The sequence below is a fragment of the Melospiza georgiana genome, chromosome 4 (genome assembly GCF_028018845.1).
Source record: "Melospiza georgiana isolate bMelGeo1 chromosome 4, bMelGeo1.pri, whole genome shotgun sequence".
NCBI classification, from domain to species: domain Eukaryota; kingdom Metazoa; phylum Chordata; class Aves; order Passeriformes; family Passerellidae; genus Melospiza; species Melospiza georgiana.
This window is the reverse complement of record NC_080433.1, coordinates 1,558,192-1,576,342: the sequence shown is the minus strand read 5'-3', so window position 1 is coordinate 1,576,342 and position 18,151 is coordinate 1,558,192. Positions and strand designations below refer to the sequence as shown.

General features: G+C 47.5%; 1 protein-coding gene across 1 annotated transcript; it reads right to left on the bottom strand.

The window, feature by feature from the left end:
* Window positions 1-1,907: 1,907 nt before the first annotated feature.
* Window positions 1,908-12,389, bottom strand: ASB13 (ankyrin repeat and SOCS box containing 13). The gene is made up of 6 exons (XM_058021936.1): window positions 12,302-12,389; window positions 9,780-9,967; window positions 8,774-8,924; window positions 6,307-6,441; window positions 4,165-4,356; window positions 1,908-2,196 (listed from the first exon to the last, which is right to left on the bottom strand). The coding sequence occupies exons 1-6, from the start codon at window positions 12,342-12,344 to the stop codon at window positions 2,069-2,071; spliced, it is 837 nt and encodes a 278-aa protein (XP_057877919.1). The 5' UTR covers window positions 12,345-12,389; the 3' UTR covers window positions 1,908-2,068.
* Window positions 12,390-18,151: the final 5,762 nt, after the last annotated feature.

Genomic DNA, 18,151 nt, shown 5'->3' with positions numbered 1-18,151 from the left:
CATTTTGGAATCCCAAGAAACCCAATTTTCCAATTTTGGAACCCCAAGAAATCCATGGCATTTGATCCCTCCTGGGAACAGCCACAGGATTCCACCCATTTTCCAATTTTGAAATCCCAAGAAATCCAATTTTCCCATTCTGGAATCCCAAGAAACCCAATTTTCCAATTTTGGAATCCCAAGAAATCAAATTTTCCCATTTTGGAATCCCAATAAATCCACTTTTCCCATTCTGGAATCCCAAGAAATCCAATTTTCCAATTCTGGAATCCCCACAAATCCGTGGGGTTTGATCCCCCCTGGGCTTTGCTGGGTAACCCCAAAATGTCGAATTTGGGGTTCAAGCCACGACCTGCTGCTCCTGGGGTTTTCTCCACACTCCCCAAATCCACCCAAAAATTTGGGATGGGCACCCAAAGCTCTGCAGGATCACCCTGGATTTTCCTGGGAAAAGGAGGGTGTGGAAAAACTCAGGAAAATCCTCAGGATTTGGGGGTTTGGGTGGATTTATTCCCAAAATTCAGGTGGGACACAATTCCAGCTTTGCTCCTGCCCCATTCCAGAGGAGCTGAGGGATGCAAAGCTCAGGAAAACTCCTGGGAATTTTCTCCCCTCACTCCAAGAGCCCTGAAGGTGAAATCAGGAATCCCAATCCTGGTTTTTATGGGAATTTTCCCTTTTCCCAGATTTTTCCAGGGATTTGGGAAGCTGCAGCACAAACCCCACAGGGATTTCCCTCAGCCAGGGGATCCAGGAGTGAAATTTTCCAGTTTCCCAAGGAATGGCTCCAATCCAATCCCAGATAAATTTAATTTTTGGGAAAAGCTGCCAGGATCCAGCTCCCCTTCTCCAGCCCAAACTGCAGCCAGGAGAAATCCCAAAGATTCCCATGGATGGAGGCAAATTCCCAAAGCTGGAAATGGGAGGGATCAGAATTGGGATTTGGGATCAGAACTGGGATTTGGGATCAGAAATGGGATCACAGGATCCAAAACAGGAAAAATGGGATCAGAAATGGGGAAAATGGGATCAGAAATGGGGAAAAAATGGGATCAGAAATGGGAAAAATGGGATCAGAAATGGGGAAAAAATGGGATCAGAAATGGGGAAAGAATGGGATCAGAAATGGGAAAAATGGGATCAGAAATGGCAAAAAAAATGGGATCAGAAATGGGAAAATGGGATCAGAAATGGGAAAATGGGATCAAAATGGGAAAATCTGGGTCAGAAATGGGATCAGAGGGGTCTGTGCAGGGAAAAAATGGGATCAAAATGGGAAAACCAGGATAAAAATGTGAGAAAAGGGATTAAAAGGGGATCAGAGGGGTCTGTGCAAGGAAAAATGGGATAAAAATGGGAAAATTGGGATCAGAGGGGTCCCTGCAGGGAAAACTGGGATCAGAAATGGGATCAGAGGGGTCTGTGCAGGAAAAATGGGATCAAAATGGGAAAACCAGGATAAAAATGTGAGAAAAGGGATTAAAAGGGGATCAGAGGGGTCTGTGCAGGGAAAAATGGGATAAAAATGGGAAAATTGGGATAAGAGGGGTCTGTGCAGGGAAAAATGGGATCAAAATGGGAAAATTGGGATCAGAGGGGTCCCTGCAGGGAAAATTGGGATCAGAAATGGGATCAGAAGGGTCTGTGCAGGAAAAATGGGATAAAAATGGGAAAATTTGGATCAGAGGAGTCTGTGCAGGAAAAAATGGCATAAAAAGGGATCAGAGGGGCTCCAGAGCACGGAATTCCCAGCTGGAATGATTCCCACTCCACAGTTATCCCATTTCCTTTCCCCCTGACTGGATCCCCCAGACAGGAAATCCAGGAAAATCAGGGAATCAACCTTGGGAGAGGCTGAAATTCCACCTGGGACACGCCAAGAAAACTCACAGAAAAGAGGAGCTCGTGACAAATCCTATTTACAGCAGTGCCTGGAATTAAATTAACGCGGGGATTGGGGGGAGGTAGAAGAGCAGGAGAATTCCTCCGAGGCTGTGGGGTTTGTCCTGGGTTTGTCCCGGGTTTGTCCCGGGGTTTTCCTGGGGTTTTCCAGGGTTTCCTGGCTCTGTCAGTTGTAGGACAGGTACTGGATGAGCCGGGGGGGGATCTGGAGCTTGGAGATCTCGTGCAGGCCCCGGCGGCCGGCGGCTCTGCGCACCGACACGCGGCACAGCTGCAGCAGGCTCAGCGGCGTCTCTGGGGAGAGAAATGGGGAAAATGGGGTCAGAAATGGGAATGTGGGGTTAGAAATGGGAATGTGGGATCTGAAATGGGGTCAGAAATGGGAATATGGGGTCAGAGATGGGAATATGGGGTCAGAGATGTTGTGCAGGCCCCGGCGGCTCTGCGCACCGACACCCGGCACAGCTGCAGCAGGCTCAGCGGCGTCTCTGGGGAGAGAAATGGGGAAAACGGGGTCAGAAATGGGAATGTGGGATCAGAAATGGGGTCAGAAATGGGAATATGGGGTTAGAAATGGGAATATGGGATCTGAAATGGGGTCAGAGATGGGAATATGGGGTCAGAGATGTTGTGCAGGCCCCAGTGGCTCTGCGCACCGACACGCGGCACAGCTGCAGCAGGCTCAGCGGCGTCTCTGGGGGGAAATGGGGAAAATGGGATCAGAAATGGGAATGTGGGATCAGAAATGGGGTCAGAAATGGGAATATGGGGTTAGAAATGGGAATATGGGGTCAGAAATGGGGTCAGAGATGTTGTGCAGGCCCCAGCGGCTCTGCGCGCCGACACCCGGCACAGCTGCAGCAGGCTCAGCGGCGTCTCTGGGGGGAAAAATGGGGAAAATGGGGTCAGAAATGGGGTCAGAAATGGGAATGTGGGGTTAGAAATGGGAATGTGGGGTTAGAAATGGGAATGTGGCGTTAGAAATGGGAATGTGGGGTTAGAAATGGGAATGTGGGGTTAGAAATGGGAATGTGGGATCAGAAATGGGGTCAGAAATGGGATAAAAATGGGATCAGAAATGGGATAAAAACGGGATCAGAAATGGGATAACAGCAGGAAAATGGGATCAGAAATGGGAATGTGGGATCAGAGATGGGGTCAGAAATGGGAATGTGGGATCAGAAATGGGATAAAAACAGGATCAGAAATAGGATAACAGCAGGAAAATGGGATCAGAAATGGGGGAAAAAATGGCATCAGAAATGGGATAACAGCTGGAAAATGGGATCAGAAATGGGATAGAACCAGGAAAAGGGGATGAGAAATGGGGGAAAAAAGGGATCAGAAATGGGAAAAAAAATGGGGATCAGAAACGGGATAAAAGCAGGAAAAGGGGATCAGAAACGGGGTCAAAATGGGATCACAGGATCCAAAAAAGGAAAAATGGGATCAGAAATGGGAAAAATGGGATCAGGAATGGGATAGAACCAGGAAAAGGGGATCAGAAACGGGGTCAAAATGGGATCACAGGATCCAAAACAGGAGAAATGGGATCAGAAATGGGAAAAATGGGATCAGGAATGGGATCAGAAACAGGATCAGAAATGGGATAAGAAATGGGAACATGGGATTGGAAAGGGAAACATGGGATCAGCAATGGGATCAGCAATGGGATCAGAAATGGTAATATGGGATCTGAAATGGGATAAAAACGGGATCAGAAATGGGAAAATAAGATCAGGAATAGGAACATGGGATCAGAAATGGGATTAGAAACAGGATCAGAAATAGGATAAGAAATGGGAACATGGGATTGGAAAGGGAAACATGGGATCAGAAATAGGATCAGAAATGGTAATATGGGATCTGAAATGGGATAAAAATGGGATCAGAAACAGGAGAAATGGGAACATGGGACAAAAATGGGATCTGAAAGGGGATTTGATGGCCAAATTCCCAAGAAAAACAGGATTTTTGATGGCCAAAATCCCAGGACAAAGGGGATTTGATGGCCAGATCCTCAATGAAAAGGGGGTTTGATGGCCAGATTCTCAATGAAAAGGGGATTTGATGGCCAAAATTGCAATAAAAAGGGGATTTGGTGGCTGAATTTCCAGGACAAAGGGGATTTGATGGCCAAATTCCCAATAAAAAGGGGATTTGGTGGCTGAATTTCCAGGACAAAGGGGATTTGGTGGCTGAATTTCCAGGACAAAGGGGATCAGGTGTCCGAATTCCCAACATTCCGCATTCCCCACTCACTCTCATAGAACTCGAAGCACTTGGCCGCGGGGCTGCTGCTCCAGGTGTAGTCCGAGGGTTTCTTGCCCCGGTTGTCCCGGGCGTAGATGTTGCCCCCAAACTCCACCAGCAGCTCCACCAGGTCCACGTTCCTCACCTTGGCCGCGTGGTGCAGCGCCGTCTCGTGCAGCTTGGCCGCGTTCACGTTGGCCCCTGGGGATGTTCCGGGGGAAAATGGGATGAATGCAGGAGGGAAAGGAAAGGCAGCGGGGGAAAAGGGATTGAACCAGGGAAAAGGAGATTGAGGCAGGGAAAGGTGGATTTAGCCAGAGAAAAGGGATCAGGAATGGGAACGGGAGTGGGAGCAGAGGGGTCTGTGCAGGGAATAATTGGATCAGGAATAGCATCAGGAATGGGATCAGCAATGGGACCAGGAATGAGATCAGGAACGGGACCAGGAACGGGATCAGCAATGGGATCAGCAATGGGATTAGGAATGGCATCAGGAATGGGACCAGAGGGGTCTGTGCAGGGAAAAACAGGATCAGCAATGGGATCAGCAATGGGATCAGCAATGGGATCAGGAATGGGATCAGGAATGGGGTCAACAATGGGATCAGCAATGGGATCAGCAATGGGATCAGGAATGGCATCAGGAATGGGACCAGAGCGGTCTGTGGAGGGAATAATTGGATCAGGAATAGCATCAGGAATGGGACCAGAGGGGTCTGTGCAGGGAAAAACAGGATCAGGAATGGGATGAGGAATGGATCAGGAATGGGATCAGGAATGGGATCAGAGGGTTCTTTTCGGGGAAGAACAGGATCAAGAATGGCATCAGGAATGGGACCAGAAATGGGACCAGAAATGGGATCAGAGGGTTCTGTGCAGGGAAGAACGGGATCAAGAATAGCATCAGGAATGGGAGCAGAGGGGTCTGTGCAGGGAAGAATGGGATCAGGAATGGGATCAAGAGTGGCATCAGGAATGGAATCGGCAATGGAATCGGCAATGGGATCAGGAATGGGACCAGCAATGGATCAGAGCTGTGTGTACAGGGAGAACAGGATCAGCAATGGGATCAGCAATGGGCCCAGCAATAGGATCACCAATGGGATCAGCAATGGGATCAGCAATGGGATCAGCAATGGGATCAGCAATAGGATCACCAATGGAGCAGAGCTGTGTGTACAGGGAGAACAGGATCACCAATGGGATCAGCAATGGGCCCAGCAATAGGATCACCAATGGGATCAGCAATGGGATCACCAATGGGATCACCAATGGGATCAGCAATGGAGCAGGGCTGTGTGAGCAGGGAGAACAGGATCAGCAATGGGATCAGCAATGGGATCAGCAATGGGATCAGCAATAGGATCAGCAATGGGCTCAGCAATAGGATCACCAATGGAGCAGGGCTGTGTGAGCAGGGAGAACAGGATCAGCAATGGGATCACCAATGGGATCACCAATGGGATCAGCAATAGGATCAGCAATGGGCCCAGCAATGGGATCAGCAATGGGATCAGTAAGAGGATCACCAATGGGATCACCAATGGGCTCAGCAATGGGATCAGCAATGGGATCAGCAATAGAGCAGGGCTGTGTGAGCAGGGAGAACAGGATCACCAATGGGATCAGCAATGGGCCCAGCAATAGGATCACCAATGGGATCAGCAATGGGATCGCCAATGGGATCAGCAATGGGATCAGCAATGGAGCAGGGCCGTGTGAGCAGGGAGAACAGATGGGATCACCAATGGGCCCAGCAATAGGATCAGCAATGGGATCACCAATGGGATCACCAATGGGATCAGCAATAGGATCAGCAATGGGATCACCAATGGGATCAGCAATAGGATCAGCAATGGGATCAGCAATGGGATCACCAATGGGATCAGCAGTGGAGCAGAGCTGTGTGTGCAGGGAGAACAGGATCAGCAATGGGATCACCAATGGGATCAGCAATGGGCTCAGCAATGGGATCAGCAATGGGATCACCAATGGGATCAGCAATGGGCTCAGCCATGGGATCAGCAATGGGATCAGCAATGGGCTCAGCCATGGGATCACCAGTGGAGCAGGGCAGTGTGAGCAGGGCAGTGTGAGCCGGAGCCGCTCCCAGGCCGTTCCCGGGTCTCTCCGGGCAGGCCGGGGCCGTACCTGCCTGCAGCAGCAGCTTGGCACAGTCCAGGTGCTCGCGGGCACAGGCCACGTGCAGGGGGGTCCCGAAGTGGCAGTCGTGCGCCTCCAGGTTGGCACCCACCTCGATCAGGAGCTGCACGCACTCGGGGCTGCCTGCCACGGAAACACGGGAATCCAATGGGAACGGGAATGGGCAACGGGAACTGGGAATGGGCACTGGGAACTGGGAATGGGCAACGGGAACTGGGAATGGGCACTGGGAAACGGCAATGGCCAATGGGAACTGGGAATGGGCAATGGGAACTGGGAATGGGCACTGGGAACTGGGAATGGGCAACGGGAACTGGGAATGGCCAACGGGAACTGGGAATGGGCAACGGGAACTGGGAATGGCCAACAGGAACTGGGAATGGGCACTGGGAAACGGCAATGGCCAATGGGAACTGGGAATGGGCAATGGGAACTGGGAATGGGCACTGGGAACTGGGAATGGGCAACGGGAACTGGGAATGGCCAACGGGAACTGGGAATGGACACTGGGAAACGGGAATGGGCAACGGGAACTGGGAATGGCCAACGGGAACTGGGAATGGGCACTGGGAACTGGGAATGGGCACTGGGAAACGGGAATGGCCAACGGGAACTGGGAATGGGCAATGGGAACTGGGAATGGCCAACGGGAACTGGGAATGGCCAACGGGAACCGGGAATGGGCACTGGGAACTGGGAATGGCCAACGGGAACTGGGAATGGGCAACGGAAACTGGGAATTCCCATTGGAAACTGGGAATGCCCAATGGAAACTGGGAATTCCCAATGGAAACTGGGAATTCCCAATGAAAACTGGGAATCAGCCTGGAATAACCCTGGAATGACCCTGCAATGGCCCAGGAATGGGCCTGGAATGACCCTGGAATTCTCCTGCCCTGGAATGACCTTGGAATTGCCCTGGAATAACCCTGAAATGACCCAGGAATGAGCCTGGAATTGCCCTCGAATGACCCTGGAACTAATGATGCTGGAATTCTCCTGGAATGACCCAGGAATCAATGATGCTGGAACTGCCCTGGAATTACACTGGAATGGCCATGGAATTTCCCAGGAATTGCCCTGGAATAACCCTGGAATATCCCTCGAATGACGCAGGAATTGCCCTGAAATGACCCTGGAATTCTCCTGCCCTGGAATGACCTTGGAATTGCTCTGGAATAACCCTGAAATTACCCTGGAGTTGCCTTGGAACTGCCGTGGAACGGCCCTGAAATGACCCTGGAATTACCCACAAATTGCCCCGGAATTGTTGGAAAAGAAATGAAATTTAGCAAAATATTTAATTATAGTGAGTTGTGTGTGAATTGGTTTGTTAAAAAGTAGTTTTGTAGCCGTTGAAAAGTGTGTTGGGTTTTGTGTATAACCTAGCAGGTAGTCTGAGGGATTTAATAACTAATTAAACTAGTGCAGGAAAGTAAGAATGCTAACCTGTCTGGAGGCAGCATACAACGCTCTTAGAATAAGATAAGCAGAGGATTAATGATTTCTTAGGGATTTAATAAATAATTAAACCAGTGCAGGAAAGTAAGAATGCTAACCTGTCTGGAGGCAGCATACAATGCTCTTAGAATAAGATAAGCAGAGGATTCATGATCTTGTTTGTGAACCAAGGAATGTATCACAAGGGGTCTGTGGCCAGGCAAGGGGAACAGAGAACTGTTTCTTGGAGACTTTGCTGTGAATTGCATGTATAAGAGGGAAGCACCCATATGTGAATTTGGGGACTCGGACTTTGGGACGTGAGTCCCCCAGTTCCCCGGGCCCTTAATAAAGCACCCACAAAACTTATCCGAGTTTTGTGTCATTTATCAATTGGGGAACAGAGAGGGAAGCACCCATACGTGAATTTGGGGGCTCAGGTTTTAGGGATGTGAGTCCCCCAGCTCCCTTGGCCTTTAATAAAGCACCCACAAAACTTATCTGAGTTTTGTGTCATTTATCAATTGGGGAACAGAGAGGGAAGCACCCATATGTGAATTTGGGGGCTCGGGTTTTAGGGATGTGAGTCCCCCAGTTCCCCGGGCCCTTAACAAAGCACCCACAAAATCCGAGTTCTGTGTCATTTATCAATCGGGCAACAGAGAGGGAAGCACCCATACGTGAATTTATTTAGGGGCTCGGGTTTTAGGGATGTGAGTCCCCCCAAGCTCCCCACACCCTTAATAAAGCACCCACAAAATCCGAGTTTTGTGTCACTTATCAACTGGGGAACAGAGAGGGAAGCACCCATACGTGAATTTGGGGGCTCGGGTTTTAGGGATGTGAGTCCCCCAAGCTCCCCGGGGCCCTTAATAAAGCACCCACAAAACTTATCTGAGTTTTGTGTCACTTATCAATCGGGGAACAGAATGACCCTGGAATGCCCCTGGCATTGCCCCGGGATAATCCACCCTGCAATGCCAGCCCCTGGATGCCCCCGGATGCCCCCGGGTACCGTTCATGCAGGCCTCGTGCAGGGGCGAGGCCGTGTACAGCGGCGGGTTCACCTTGGCGCCGTGCGACAGCAGCACCCGCACGCACTCGATGCTGCCCGAGGCGCAGGCGTCGCACAGCGGCGTGCTGCCGTCGATGTTCCGCGCGTCCACCTGCCAGGGGGAAACGGGGAATGGGGGGAAACAGGGGAGAAACAGGGGAAAATGGGTTAGAAACAGGGGAAACAGGGAAAAAACAGGTTAAAAATAGGGGGAAAACGAGAGAAAACAGGTTAAAAAGGAGGGAAAAGTAGGGGAAAGGCAAGTTAAAAGTAGGGGAAAAGCAGGTTAAAAGCAGGGCTGTGCCCTCCTGGCAGGGACTTGTGCAGAGCCACAAGGGCCCCTGAGCCTCCTTTGCTCCAGGCTCAGCCCCTGCCCAGCTCCCTCAGCCCCTCCTGGTTCTCCAGGCCCTTCCCAGCTCCCTCAGCCCCTCCTGGTTCTCCAGACCCTTCCCAGCTCCCTCAGCCCCTCCTGGTTCTCCAGACCCTTCCCAGCTCCCTCAGCCTCTCCAGACCCTTCCCAGCTCCATTCCCGGACCCTCTCCAGCCCCTCCAGGCCCTTCCTGCCCTGAGGATCCCAGAGCTGCCCCCAAGGTTCCAGGGGGTCCCTCAGCAGTGCCAGCTCAGGGGACAGTCCCTTCCCTAACCCTGCTGCCCACTCCATTCCTGCTGAAATCCAGGTGCCAGCGGCCTCCTGCCCACCTGGGCACACCTGGGCATGTCCAGCCACTGTCACCAGCACCCCCAGGGACATTTCTCCAGGCTCAGCCCCTGCCCAGCTCCCTCAGCCCCTCCTGGTTCTCCAGGCCCTTCCCAGCCCCCTCAGCCTCTCCAGGCCCTGCCCAGCTCCCTCAGCCCCTCCTGGTTCTCCAGACCCTCCCCAGCTCCCCCAGCCCCTCCAGCCCACTCCCAGCTCCCTCACCCAGCCCCAACCACCCCTCAGCCCCGTTCCCAGCGGGATCAGTGCCACCTGTGCCCCCGCCTCCAGCAGCAGCTGCACGCACTGGGCCTGCCCGCGCAGGCTGGCCTCGTGCAGGGGCGTGATGGAGTCGTAGGTGACGGCGTTGACGCAGGCCCCGCTCTCGATCAGCTGCCGCAGCCGCGCCGTCTCCCCGAGGCGCGCGGCCTCGTGCACCGGCGTCCGGTCTGCCCAGAAACCTGCCAAATGGGGGCAGATCTTAGTAAATTCCATTTTTTTATTTATTTATTTATTTTTTTTTTTAGGGAAAAAAAATGTGAAATTGTATTTTTGGTCATTTTCTGTTCCGCGGTGACTTCGCTCCATAATGTAAAAATCCGCCCTGGCCTTGGTCGCTGCGGGGATGGAAAAATCCATGCTGGTCTTCTGGGAATTAACACTCTGGGAGAAAATATTCACTAGGGAAAAATAGCAATTCTCGAGAATATACCAGTTTGGGAGAAAATATCCGTTTGGGAGAATACCCATTTGGGAGAAAATACCAGTTTGGGAGAAAATTACCAGTTTGGGAGAAAATATCCATATGGGAAAAAAATACCCATTTGGGAGAATATACCAATTTGGGAGAAAATCACCAGTTTGGGAGAAAATACCAATTTGGGAGAAAATACCAATTTGGGAGAAAATTACCAGTTTGGGAGAAAATACCAATTTGGGAGAAAAATACCCATTTGGGAGAAAATACCAGTTTGGGAGAAAATACCAGTTTGGGAGAAAATATCCATATGGGAAAAAAATACCCATTTGGGAGAATATACCAATTTGGGAGAAAATTACCAGTTTGGGAGAAAATACCAATTTGGGAGAAAATACCAGTTTGGGAGAAAATATCCATATGGGAAAAAAATACCCATTTGGGAGAATATACCAATTTGGGAGAAAATACTAATTTGGGAGAAAATACCAGTTTGGGAGAAAATACCAATTTGGGAGAAAATTGCCAGTTTGGGAGAAAATATCCATTTGGCAGAAAACAGCAATTTTGGAGAAAATACCAGTCTGGGAGAAAATAGTCATTTGGGAGAAAATATCCATTTGGGAGAAAATCTCAGTTTAGGGAAAAATACCAATTTGGGAGAAAATATTCATTTGGGAGAATATAACAGTTTTGGAGAAAATAGCAATTTTGGAGAAAATCCCAATTTTGCCCCTGCAGGAGGATGAAATTCCCTAAATCCATTTTGGTTTGGAATGATGGAGCTGGAAAATCCATGGCAATAATTCCATATAAACTGCAATTGTTCCATCCTGCCCAGTGAGAATAGAAGGATTTTTCATGTATGTTTTTCTCCCGAAAATTCAAATTTTGGAGAAAATATCCATGGGTGGCATCTTGGCAATGAGGAATTCCTGCCTGGGCTGGCATTGCCAGAGCAGCTGGGGCTGCCCCTGATCCCTGCAGTGCCCAAGGCCAGGCTGGAGCAGCCTGGGATGGTGGCATTGGAATGGGATGGGCTTGAAGGGCCCTTCCCACCCAAACCATTCTGGGATTTGGGACACTCAGAATCCATCCCCAGGGATTTTTATGGAAGTTGGGGATGGCAAAGGGAAGGGAGACCCTTCCTGGAGTGCTGAGGTTCCCAGTGAAGCCCCCAGATCCCAAAATCCCTTCCTAGAGAGGAGTCGGGGTGGGGATGGATCCAATGGCAGGCTGGGAGAGCTGGGAATGGAGGGAATTCCCTGGAGAGGGAGCCTGGGGTGGGATTTTGGGAAGGGATTCCCAGAGCAGCTGGGGCTGCCCCTGATCCCTGCAATGGCCAAGGTTGGACACTGGGGCTGGAGCAGCCTGGGACAGGGGGAGGTGTCCCTGCCCCGGGAATTGGGACACGAACCCCGGGGGCGACCCGGGAGCAGCCGCTGGGATTTGGGCACCGCGGCTCCAAGGTGGGAACATCCCGATCCCACAGCCCCACAACACCGCACGCGGGGATTTAGGGAGGAGCAAGGATCGTTCCCCGGGAATTAGGGAAGAACAGGGATGGTTCCCCGGGAATTAGGGAAGAACAGGGATCGTTCCCCGGAATTAGGGAGGTGGAACAAGGATCATTCCCCGGGAATTAGGGAAGAACAGGGATCGTTCCCCGGAATTAGGGAGGTGGAACAAGGATCGTTCCTCGGAATTAGGGAGGAGCAAGGATCGTTGCCGTGTCCTGACGCTGTCCCGAGCATCCTCTCATCCCTTTCCTTGCCAGAGGCCACTCGCTGCCCAAACCGCCCTGCAACCCCCAGAGCCCATCCTGTACCCCCAAACCCCTCTTTAACACCCCAAATCACACCCTGCACCCCAAAACCGTCCTGCAGCCCCCAAAACCCATCCTTAAACCCGCAGAGCACTCTGTAACACCCAAAATCACACTGTAACCACCAAACCCACCCTGCGATCCCCAAAGCCACCCCGCAACCCCCGCAGCCGCCGCCCCGCGCAGCTCCCGCCTATTCCCGGCCGGCCCCGCTGCCAGCCCCGCTCCCGCCGCTGCCCGCGGTGTGCCCGGCCCGGCCCGCTGCCCACGCACCGATGTCACCCCTCAGGGAGCCGCTGCCGCCGGGGCTCTCCATGGCCCGGCCCCGCGGAGCCGCCGCTGCGGCCTCGTCCCGAGCCGGGGCCTGAGGGGCTGCAGGGCCCGCCGCGGAGCACGCCGGGAGTTGTAGTGCGGGAACGGGCCGCCATGGGGGAATGGGGTGGGAACGGGGGGACTGGGATGGGAACGGGGGACTGGGATGGGGAAATAGGGGAACTGGGATGGGAACGGGGGGACTGGGATAAGGAACAGGGTATTGGGGGCACTGGGATGGGAACGGGGGGACTGGGGGGACTGGGGTGGAGAACAGGATACTGGGATGGAGGACAGGGGAACTGGGGGTACTGGGATGGGGAACGGGGGAACTGGGGGAACTGGGATGGGGAGATGGGACTAGGATGGGGGAATAGGGGGACTGGGGGGACTGGGATGGAGGAATTAGGGGACTGGGATGGGGACTGGAGGACTGGGGAGACTGGGAGGGGGAACAGGGTACTGGGGGGACTGGGATGGAGAACAGGGGACTGGGATGGGGAACAGGAGGTACTGGGATACTGGGATGGGAGAACAGGGTACTGGGATGGGGAACGGGGGGACTGGGGGAACTGGGATGGAGAACAGGGGACTGGGATGGGGAACGGGGGGACTGGGGGGACTGGGATGGGGAATAGGGGACTGGAGGTACTGGGATGGGGGAACGGGGGACTGGGATGGGGGAACGGGGGACTGGGATGGGGAACGGGGGACTGGGATGGGGAACGAAGGGATTGGGATGGGGGACAAGGCACTGGGATGGGAAAAGGTACTGGGATGGGGGACAGGGGTACTGGGGACACTGGGATGGGGGACAGGGGTATTGGGGACACTGGGATGGGGGACAGGGGTACTGGGGGTTCTGAGATGGGGAACGGGGGGACTGGTGGGAAATGATGGAGCTGGAAATGTTGTGGCATTAATTCCATAAAAACTGCAATTGCTCCATCCTGGCACGTGAGAACTGGAATATCCATTTTGGGAGAATATACCCATTTGGGAGAAAATACCAGTTTTGGAGAAATACCAGTTTTGCTCCTGCAGGAGGATGAAATTCCCTAAATCCATTCTGGTTTGAAATGATGGAGGTGGGAAATCCATGGCAATAATTCCATAAAAACTGCAATTGCTCCATCCTGCCAAGGGAGAATTGGAGGATTTTTCAAATATGGATTTTTCATGTATATTTTTCTCCTGAAAATACCAATTTTGGAGAAAATATCCATTTGGGAAAAAAATACCAATTCGGGAGAAAATATCAATTTGGGGGAAAATCCCAATTTTACCCCTGCAGGAGAATGAAATTCCCTAAATCCATCCTGGTTTGAAATGATGGAGGTGGAAAATCCATGGCAATAATCCCATAAAAACTGCAATTGTTCCATCCTGACAAGGAAGAAATGGAAAATTTTTCATATATGGATTTTTCATGTATATTTTTCTCCATAAAATACCAATTTTGGAGAAAATATCCATTTGGGAAAAAAAATACCAATTCGGGAGAAAATACCAATTTGGGAGAAAATCCCAATTTGGGAGAAAATCCCAATTTTGCCCCTGCATGAGAATGAAATTCCCTAAATCCATTCTGGTTTGAAATGATGGAGGTGGAAAATTCATGGCAATAATCCCATAAAAACTGCAACTTCTCCATCCTGACAAGGGAGAAATAGAAGATTTTTCATATATGGATTTTTCATGTATATTTTTCTCCATAAAATACCAATTTTGGAGAAAATATCCATTTGGGAAAAAAAATACCAATTTGGGAGAAAATACCAATTTGGGAGAAAATCCCAATTTTGCTCCTGCAGGAGGATGAAATTCCCTAAATCTATTTTGGTGTGAAATGATGGAGCTGGAAAATTCATGGCAATAATCCCATAAAAACTGCAACTTCTCCATCCTGCCAAGTGAGAAATTGAGGATTTTTCCAGCCTGGCATCTCTCAAAAAAATGAGATTTTTCCAAGGAAATTGTGGCTGCTCCATGCCTGGAACTGTTGGATGGTGCTTGGAGAAATCTGGGATGGTGAAGTGTCCCTGCCCATGGAATTGGAGGAGTTTTAGCTCCCTTCCCACCCAAACCATTCCATAATTCCAAGATTTTTTCCAGGATCAAACCTTTAGGAAAGATCTCCTATCCCCTGGCTCCAGCTGTACCTGGAAAAGAGCAAAAATCAACATCAATAATTCACATTTAACCTCAATATTTACAAATCTTCAGGTTGACATTGCAAAATTATCAGCTAAGCAGCAGCAGGAATTATTTATTTTTAAGAATGAAGAGATGAAATTGAGAATTTTGGTGAAAAATAGCAGGGGGGGGGATGGCAAAGACTTGAAAAAAAAAAGAGAATTTTCTGCCTTCCTTGCCAGCTCTGAGTCATTTCCTGAGGATTCTCTGTGGTTTAACAGTTGCACCACTAAATTCAAATTGAAATGTTTGGCACCACCACTGGGCTCTGAAGGTGCAAGATGCCAAAATTGCCAAAAAAGAAAATCAAAATTAAGGATAAATCAAACCAAAAAGCAAAAAAATTTAACTGGGTTGTGAGCACTGCATTAAAAAAGCACCAAAATTGTCTTTCATGGGGTGTTTTTTATTATTTTCACTTTTTTTTTGGACAGAATCAACAAAATTAAAGTGGAAATAAAATAAAATTCTCTTTCATGGGGTATTTTTTATTATTGTCACTTTTTTTGGACAGAATTAACAAAATTAAAGTGGAAATAAAATAAAATTCTCTTTCATGGGGTGTTTTTGATTATTTTCACAAAGTTTTGGACAGAATTAAGAAAATTAAAGGGGAAATAAAATAAAATTCTCTTTCATGGGGTATGTTTTGTTATTTTCACTTTTTTTTGGACAGAATCAACAAAATTAAAGTGGAAATAAAATAAAATTCTCTTTCATAGGGTATTTTTGATGATTTTCACCATTTTTGACAGATTAACAAAACTAAAGGGGAAATTAAATAAAATTCTCTTTCATGGGGTATTTTTGATGATTTTCACAATTTTTTGGACAGATGTGACAAAGTTAAAGGGGAAATTTAAAAATGCTCTTTCATGGATATTTTTGATTGTTTTCACAATATTTTTGAGTGGTGTGACAAAATTAAAGGAGAAATAAAATGAAATGTTCTTTCATGGGGTATTTTTGATGATTTTCACAATTTTTTGACAGGTGTGACAAAATGAAAGGGAAATAAAATTGGGCCTAAAATCAAATAAATGAATAAATAAAATAAATAAATGAAGTAAAAATTTAATAAAATAAAGATTTAATACAATAAAATGAAAATTTAATAAAATAAAGATGTAATACAATAAAATAAAAATTTAATACAATACAATTTAATAAAATAATTTAAAATTAAATTTAATAATATAGAATTTAGTAAAATCAAGATCTAATAAAATAGAATAAAATAAAAATTTAATAAAATAAAAATAATAAAATAAAAATTTAATAAATAAAATAAAATAAAATAAAATAAAATAAAATAAAATAAAATAAAATAAAATAAAATAAAATTTGCTGTGAGATCTTAGAGATTAAATGAGTTTTTCTGAGTGAGTGAAGAATGGGGTAAGGGCTTGACACCCACCTTGGCACTGGTGTGGATAAAGCAAAAATTTTGGGTTAAAATGTCCCAGATTTTGCATTTTATGCCTCTTTTTCTTTGTTTGACACCCCTTTAGTGAAAACAGAGCAGAAAATGGGGAGAAAAAAAATTTTCCCCACTTGAGCTGATGAGCAGAAAATCCCAGATTTGGGAGAAAATTGCAGAAATCGCTGCCTGGTGGTCAAAATTGGGTTTAAAAGTTGATGGAAGGGACAGAAATGATCCCAAATTTTAGGAAATGAAGGGAAACCAAGCCAAATTTCTGGAATGGAATTCCCAGGGAAGCTGAGGTTGCCTCATCCCTGCAAGAGCCCAAGGTGAGTTTGGAAAGCCTGGGATGGTGGAAGGTGCCATGGATGAATTCCTGGAATGTGGAAGCAGGAGATGTTTCCCTCCCCACCCAAACTAATAAAGAAATAGGAGAAAAATCAGCATTTTCATGGTGATAAATGAGAGAAAAGCAGAGAAATTCAGCTTTTGCATGAATTTGTAGGATTAAGGCAGGGCAGGAGCAGGATCCCATCCAGTGTTTGCAGGTTGTGTTCTCACCCTGGCTCCTGGCACTGCCCCACACTGTCAGTAATTAATACATTTAATTATTTGCTTTACCCTGATGTCATCAGGAGCTGCTGCTCCCTGCTCCCACCTGAGTCATTCCATTATTCCATTATTCCAACTCTTCTCCTCCATGGAACAACCAACAGGATAATTCAGGTTTTTTCCTGAATAAAAGAGGGAAATAAAACTCCAAATGACTTCTTCAAATTCACATTTAAGTGCACCAGAACTTTATGAGTCAAGGTTGCAAAGAAGCCAAAGTGAATCCTTGCCAGGAACCAGGTCCCCACCAGGGTGACATCATGGGCCTGGCTTGTCACCACCCACAAAAGCCATGAGGCACCAAAAGGGAACAGAGAAACTCCAATTTAAATTGGCTCTGACCTCCAGAGGCTCCTCAGCCAAAGGAACAAAATATTTATAATTAAAATCATTGGAAAAGATTTTTAGGGTGATCCAGTCCGAACCATCAGAGGTGCTGATGACAAAATTCCTTGGAATTTTTTGCTTTTCTAAGCACTGAAAAAGGAGCTGAAATTCTACTTTTCTTCACCAGAAGTAGCTCCCAACACCAAAATATTTGGATTTCATTGGGACAGTGACTGGATGATCCCACTGGAGTCAAGGTTTCAAAGAAGCCAAAATGAAACCTTGCCAGGAACCAGGTCCCCACCAGGGTGACATCATGGGCCTGGCTTGTCACCACCCACAAAAGCCATGAGGCACCAAAAGGGAACAGAGAAACTCCAATTTAAATTGGGCTCTGACCTGCAGAGGAGGGAACAGAGAACAGAGAAACTCCAATTTAAATTGGGCTCTGACCTCCAGAGGCTCCTCAGCCAAAGGAACAAAATATTTATAATTAAAATCATTGGAAAAGATTTTTAGGGTGATCCAGTCCGAACCATCAGAAGTGATGACCATAAAATTCCTTGGAATTTTTTGTTTTTTCTAAGCATTGAAACAGGAGCTGAAAATCTACATTTCCTCACCAGAAGTAGCCCCTAACACCAAAATATTTGGATTTCATTGGGACAGTGACTGGATGATCCCACTGGAGGGGGAAACTTGGATGTTCTGACTGCAGATCTGCCCTTGAGACACCCCAAAATCACAGAGAACTCCTGACACCTCTCAGGTCAAGGCTGTGGATTTTCCCCTCTTTAAGGACAACCAGGAAAATATTTCTGTCTCAGCAGGAATTCCAGGTTTTTATCTGCCAGCAGGAGCTAGAAAAACCCATGGATCTGGCAAATTTGCTGTGATAAATGCTATAAATAAATAATAATAAAAAATGTAAATATATAATATAATTAATATAATATAATATAGTATAGTATAATATAGTATAATGTAATGTAATGTAATATAATGTAATATAATGTAATGTAATATAATATAATATAGTATAATGTAATGTAATGTAATATATTGTAATATAATATAATATAACATAACATAACATAATATAATATAGTATAATATAGTACAATGTAATGTAATATAATACAATACAATATAATATAATGTAATATAATATAATATATAATTATATATAACATTTATACTATTATAATATATACTATTATTCATATTAATTATATAATAATATAAATAAATGC

Excerpts from the sequence above, each read along its gene's own strand:
- ASB13 (XM_058021936.1), bottom strand. The coding sequence starts at position 12,344 with ATGGAGAGCCCCGGCGGCAGCGGCTCCCTGAGGGGTGACATCG. Across the intron at positions 4,357-6,306 it reads CAAGCTGCTGCTGCAGGCAG|GGGCCAACGTGAACGCGGCC; the intron begins GTACGGCCCCGG and ends GAACATCCCCAG. Across the intron at positions 2,197-4,164 it reads GTGCTTCGAGTTCTATGAGA|AGACGCCGCTGAGCCTGCTG; the intron begins GTGAGTGGGGAA and ends TTCTCTCCCCAG.